This window comes from Apteryx rowi, unplaced genomic scaffold (assembly GCF_003343035.1).
Source record: "Apteryx rowi isolate R43461 unplaced genomic scaffold, aptRow1 scaffold_56, whole genome shotgun sequence".
Taxonomy (NCBI): domain Eukaryota; kingdom Metazoa; phylum Chordata; class Aves; order Apterygiformes; family Apterygidae; genus Apteryx; species Apteryx rowi.
Window position 1 is genome coordinate 3527643 of NW_020450827.1, and position 6047 is coordinate 3533689.

Genomic DNA, 6047 nt, shown 5'->3' on the forward strand with positions numbered 1-6047 from the left:
CCGGAGCCCCCCCGGCCCTGGATCCAGGGTCCTTCCCTGAGCCCGGAGCCCCCCGGTCCCAGATCCAGGCTCCTTCCCCGGCCCCGGAGCCCCCCTGGTCCCGGAGCACCACTAGCTGCAGAGCAAAGCAGGCAGCGCTGGGGGGCTCCGGGGGGTTAACGGGGCTCCCGGGGGGGGCCCGCAAGCCGGGGGGCTGTGGCGGGGTGGCCAGCGACGGGGCCCCGGGGGGGGTCATGAGCGGGGTCCCCCCGGGAGCGGGGCGGGCGGCGGAGCTGCAGCCGCGGGACCCCTTCGCCGGCCGGGTGCTCGGGGGGATCCCGCGGGGGGCTCGGGGCTCCGCTCGGAGGACCCGGGAGCCCCAAACCCCCTCCCGGGGGGGTGCCGCTCCCGCGGAGCTCCGAGCGTGTCGGGCAGGAGCGGGAGCTCCGGGGAGCGCGGGGCGCGTGACGAGYGCGCCAGGTCTCAGCTCGCCTCTCGCCAGGGCCTAGAGCTTGAGGGCCGTGACGCGGGGGATGTGGAAGGGGCAGGTCTCCTCCGAGCCCGTGGAGCTGCCGACGGAGAGGGCGGAAGCGGAGGCGGCCGGTTACCCTCAGCCGCCTTTTGCCCGTCCCGCGGAGCCCGCGGTGCCGGCTGCCCGCCGCTTACATGAGCCGGTTGCGGATGGGACGGAAGTGCTTGGCGAGGCGGACGGCGAAGATGATGCCGGGCACGAGGCAGAAGGTGCAGCAGCCCAGGCTGAACCAGAAGGCGTTCTGCGGGGAGAAGAGCGCCGGAGCCGCTCGGCCGCGCCGGCCCGGCCCCCGCCGCCCCCCCGGCCCCCCGGGACGCGGCCTTACCCAAGGGTCGGCGATGCGGTCGCACAGGATCACCCGCCCGTTGTCCAGCGCCGTGGAGAGCGGCTGGCACGAGGCCACATCCTCCCGGAGCTGCGGGGGAAGCGGCGCCGCCGCGTGACCCCCCCCATTTGGCTCTGATGCCCCGGGGGGTCTTGCTGGCCCCGTCTTGGCTCAACCCCCCCCCCCGGAGCCAGGTTTTCCAAGGTTCCCCCCCTGCAATTCCCACGCTGGGAGCTGCCGGCTCTTGGCGCCCGGCTGGGAACTGGATGTTTGGGCGGATGCTGGGCGCTGGGGCTGTTTCTCCCAGCAGGATGGAGCGTCGGCCCCGAGGTGCCGCGGGATCACCTGGAGCCGGCACTGGGGCCCCAAGGAGCCATGGGATCGCCCGGAGCTGGCACCGGCGCCCCGAGGAGCCGCGGCGTGGCGACGGCGAGCACCTACCGTCTGCCCTACCCAGTGCAGGTACTGCGAGAAGTAGCGCAGCTCCTTCCTGGCGAAGCAGCCGAGCTCCTGCGGARGCAGCGCGGCGGCATGGAGGCCATCCCGACGGGACGGAGCGCATCCCGGCACCGCCGTCCCGGGGCTAAGCCCTTCCCTGCCTCACCTGCCGGAGCATCCGCTGGGCTCGCGCCGGGAGTGCCGCCTCCACCGCGGCCGTCGTGGCCAGCGTCTTGTTCACCCGGGCCTGGGGGGGGGGGCAGCGCGCTGAGCGGCGGCGGCGGGGGGGGGACGTACAGCGCCGTGCACGCGCCGGGGGACAGCGGCGCTTTGCAGCGCGTCTGGGTGCAGGGGTGGCTGCGGGGGGGGGTCTGATATGCAGCGGGGAATACAAGGAGCCAATCCACCCGGGACGGTGGCTTTCCTGGCATCCGGATAATTTGATTTTTGGAGGGGACGGGATGAGGGGACCGTGCACGTTGGAAAACGCTGGGAAAAAAAAACCGTTCCGCCATGCACGTACCTGGAGGTGAGGCGCCAATGCGGAGAGGAAGCGGACGCTTTCGGCCAGCTTCGCCTGCGAGACGGAGAGGGCTGAGCCCCGCGCCGGGGCCGGGGGCGCCGCGAAAGCCCCCCCCTGCCCACCCGCCCGGCGTGGACTCACCACCAAGGCCTCCTGCGCCCGCACCGTGGAGTTGTGCATCCGCCCCAGCGCCCGGGCCTCGGCGGCCAGGCGCCCCGCCACCGTGCCGTTCCTCTGCGGGGGGCGGCGGSGACGGCGTCAGCGGGGTGCCCGGGGTGCCCGGGGTGCCCACCGCCGCCGCCGCGCTCACCTGCAACTTCTGCAGCCCCTCCAGGCTCCGGGCGAGCCCGGCCAGGCTCGTCTTCACCACGGGGTTTTGCATCTGCGGGAAGATGCACGTCAGCGGGGAAAAAACCCCCCACACCGGGGACGGATGGGAGGGATGGCAGTGTGCTCCGACCTCGGCTTGGAAGCGCCCGTAGTCCACGCGGTCGGCGCCGGCGCGGGCGAAAGCCTCCAGGTCCCTCCTGCCCTCGCCGCGCAGGAGCCGCACGTCGCCCAGGCGGGTGCTGAAGTCGTCCAGGCGCTTCTGGAAGCCGGCGGCGTACTGCGGCGGCACGGGGAGGGGGCCGGGTGAGGCGGGAGGCGCCGCCGGCACAGCCCCGCCGCCGGAGCAGCGCTCACCTTGGAGGCTTTGAGGTGCTCGTCCAGGTCGTAGGACTCGTCGAGCTGCAGCACTTCCCAGAGCCCCGCGCCGCGCTTGCACGCGCTGCCGAGGCAAAGGGCGTTTGAAGCCGCCGCCGCCACCGGCCGCCTTCCCGCCGCGGCTCGGATGCAGCCGGGCGAGCCCGGAAAAGGGGCTGGCGGGAGCCGGGGCGGATCCGCCGGCGGCAGCCCGGGGAGATGCCGGGGCGCGGGGGGACGCGGCGCTCACTGGTAGGCGGCGCTGAGGTTGTAGCTGCTGCGCAGGTTGAGCCGCCGGCTGAGGTTCATGGAGGGCGGCAGGTTCCCGGGAGTGTCGATGAACTGTGCGGGATGCAGGAGAGGATGAGGTGCCCGAGGAGCCTTCATCCCCCTTTTTCCCAGCCTCCTCGGAGCACCCCGAGCTGCTCCGAGCATCCTGGAGGCTGCACGGTGCCGGTCCCCCGCTGAGCTGGGGCCGCGGCCGGGGCTCTCCCAGCTTTCCCGGGATAACCGTGTGCTTTGGGAGGCGTCCCCCCCAAAAAGCCGCCCACCTTATAGATCTCCTGGTTGGCCCAGTTCCTGCAGACCAGCGTCTGGACGTTGCCGCCCACCAGGAAGGTGGCGAAAACCAGCAGGCTCAGGAGCCCGGAGAAGAGGAAGCTGAGGCCGACGCCGCTGGAAAAGGGGCAGAGCCGGCGCCGTGGGCCGCTTGCGGGCGGGCTTGCCGGGGCCTGCCGCGGAGCCCGGCCCGGCCGCGCCGCKTGGGAAGGGCCCGCAGCGTTCCCGGGGAGGAGCCGCTCCGGCCAAGCCCGCCGGCGCAGGCGGCGGCCCGCGACGCCCGGCACGGCCGCGCTGCTCCGCTCTCCTCCCGCTGCAAAGAGCTCGCGCTTCGCCCCGTCCCGGTTCGGGAAAAGCCCCGTTGCAGCGGGGAGACGAGCAGCATCCGAGCGTTGCAAAATCACCGGGGCCGCTTGGCACCCGCCGCGGTACCTACAGCATGAGCAGCCTGGCGCCGGCCTCGCCGTGGCACTCGTAGTCACCGGGGTCGTCGCGCTTGCAGAGCCCGTAGGTGCCCAGCGCCATCCCAGCCACGTTGCAGGTGACGATGAGGAGGACGACGGAGCAGAGCGCCGTGGCCGCGACCCACCTGCGGCAAGCGGGGGACGCCCTCCAGAGCCGGGCGCAGGGTGCGTGCGCCGGCCCCGGGGGGGGTTGCACCCAGGGATTGGGGGGGGGGGGTTGGCACCCGYCGCCGGCGTCACCTGTACCGCTCGAGGCGCTCCACGTGGCGCAGGAAGGGCCCGCTGCGCTCCTCGGCCACCCGCAGCGCCTCGCTCAGGGGCCGCGCGTAGGCGGGCAGCGGGAAGCCGTCGGCGATGGCCCGCACCCTCGCCGCCGCCCCGGCCGTCTCGGCCCGCAGCTCTGCGGACGCAGCGGGAACGAGGGTTCGGCGGCCGTTCCCGCGCCCGGCTCCGCCGAGGAGCGCGCCCATCACCCCGGCGTCCCGGCTGCACTCCACCGCCACCGCCCCCGCTCACCCTGCAGGAGCTGTGCCATCCTCTCCACGGCCAGCTCGGGGATGGAGTTGAAGGTGCCGTTGGCCTGCAGGGAGAGCGGGGCTGGCGAGCGGCTCGCGGCGGGCTTCCCCCCCGTCCCCCGCGTCCCCCCCCGCCGCGCTCCACCTGGCCGATCGTCCCCGGGAAGTCGGAGCGCGGCAGCCCGGCGAGCGCCTGCAAAACCCCCTCCACCGACGGCACCTGCGGGGGCAAAAAGCGGTGGCTGAGCACGGAGGGGACGGGGACGGGTGCCACCGCCGCGGGTGCCCAGCCGCCCACCTTGCCGTAGTCGGCGCCCGGCTCCAGGCTCTGGGCTTGTCCCAGGACGCTGGCGCAGGCGGCGCAGCGCGGATCGTCCAGCAGCGCCACGGCGCTCCGCCGCCGTTCCCGCAGCGCCGGCTCCAGCTCGGCTCGTGCCGCCGCCAGCGCCCGCGCCGTCTCGTCCACCGTCTGCAGGTGGTGCAGCGAGGCCCGCAGCTCTGCAAGGGAAAGGCTGAGGCCGGTGCCTCCGGTGCCTCCGGTGCCTCCGGTGCCGGGAGGTTCCCGCGCCGCCCAGCTCGGCTTTACCTTCCGCCCTGTCCTGCAGGTCCGCCAGCGCCGCGTACGTCGTCGCCTGCAGCTGCGAGTGGATGGAGACTCCCACGCTCCGGCTCACTTCTGCAAAGCATCACCCCCCCCCGGCGCCCCGTGAGCCCGAACTGCCTCCAACCGAGCCCCCCCGCACCGAGATTCCCGGGATGGGCAGCACCCGGGACGTGGCTACTCACTGCCCAGGTCGGCGATGATCTGCTCCTGGGGCACCTGGAATTGCTCCACCACCATCTGCACCCCCTGCCGAGAGAGACGGGCCGGAGGGTCCCCGCCGCGTTGCAGCCGTGACGGGTCCCCTCCCGCCCGTGCCGACGTCCCCGCGCCGCGGCTCCGCTTGCGGCAGGCGGCTCCACAACCAGCCCGGCGAGGGAAGCCGGCTTCGCCATTAAAAATGCATCCGTAACGAAGCCGTTCCACCTCCCAAACCGCTCCGGGAGGCAAAGCCGGCCTTCCCTGGGAAAGCAGAGCGGCRCCCCTGCCCCGAGCTTGGGAACGCGCTCCCGGCGGGGGCGGCAGGCGGCGGAGCCTGCCGGAGGGAGGGGGGGGATCACGTCTCGGCCCCGGAGCCGCCACGGCGGCGGGCAGGGGCGCCTACCTGGGGGATGCCGCCGACGTGCTGCCGCAGGCTCCGCAGGGTGGCCGGCACGGCCCCCAACCCCGGCTCCATCTGCTCCGTCACCCGCTGGCTGGTGACGAAGGCGCAGATCACGGCGGCCCTGCCGGAGCGGGAGCGGGCGGTGAGCGGCGGCGGCGGCGGGGATCCCGCGCCTACCCCGGCACAGCACGGCACGGGGCGGGTGCCGGCTCTCCGGGCGCCTCCGGCACTCACAGGCTGACGAGGGAGGTGGCGGAGAGGCAGGCGAGGAGGCAGCGGCGGCGGCAGCGCCGGGAGCGCCGGTGGGCTCGCAGGCGGCCCCCGCAGCGCCGCCGCCCGCGGCAGTAGCAGAAGCAGGCGCCGGCGGCCGGCACGGCCAGGGCGAAGAGCAGAGCCGCCGCGGCGCACACCGCGTAGCCCAGCTCGTAGCGCAGCACCTAGGCGAGGCGAGAGGCCCGTCGCGGCGGCCGCGGAGCCTGCGGCCACGTGCCGGCGCCTTCGGCCGGCCGCGAGGGCGTGCGTCCGTCCGGGATGGCGTGCATCTGCCCAGGACGGCGTGCATCCGCCCGGGACGATGTGCATCCATCCAGGACAGCGTGCATCCATCCAGGACAGCGTGCATCCGCCCGGGACGGCATGCATCCATCCAGGACGGTGTGCATCCATCCAGGACAGCGTGCATCCATCCAGGACAGTGTGCATCCATTGGGGACAGCGTGCATCCATGTGAGACAGCGTGCATCCATCCGGGATGGCATGCATCCTCCCAGGACGGTGTGCATCCACCCAGGATGGTGTGCATCCATCCAGGATAGCATGCATCC

The 6047-nt window shown here is 74.0% G+C and overlaps 1 protein-coding gene across 1 annotated transcript; it reads right to left on the minus strand.

The window, feature by feature from the left end:
- Positions 1-484: 484 nt before the first annotated feature.
- On the minus strand, positions 485-5765 carry PROM2 (prominin 2). The gene is given in 21 exon segments (XM_026081702.1): positions 485-548; positions 646-752; positions 837-926; positions 1278-1346; positions 1441-1521; positions 1798-1851; positions 1939-2031; positions 2108-2179; positions 2258-2404; positions 2482-2566; positions 2732-2823; positions 3033-3156; positions 3476-3628; positions 3744-3903; positions 4020-4083; positions 4164-4238; positions 4317-4516; positions 4605-4694; positions 4805-4868; positions 5224-5344; positions 5458-5765. Coding segments are annotated over 21 exon segments (2313 nt in total).
- Positions 5766-6047: the final 282 nt, after the last annotated feature.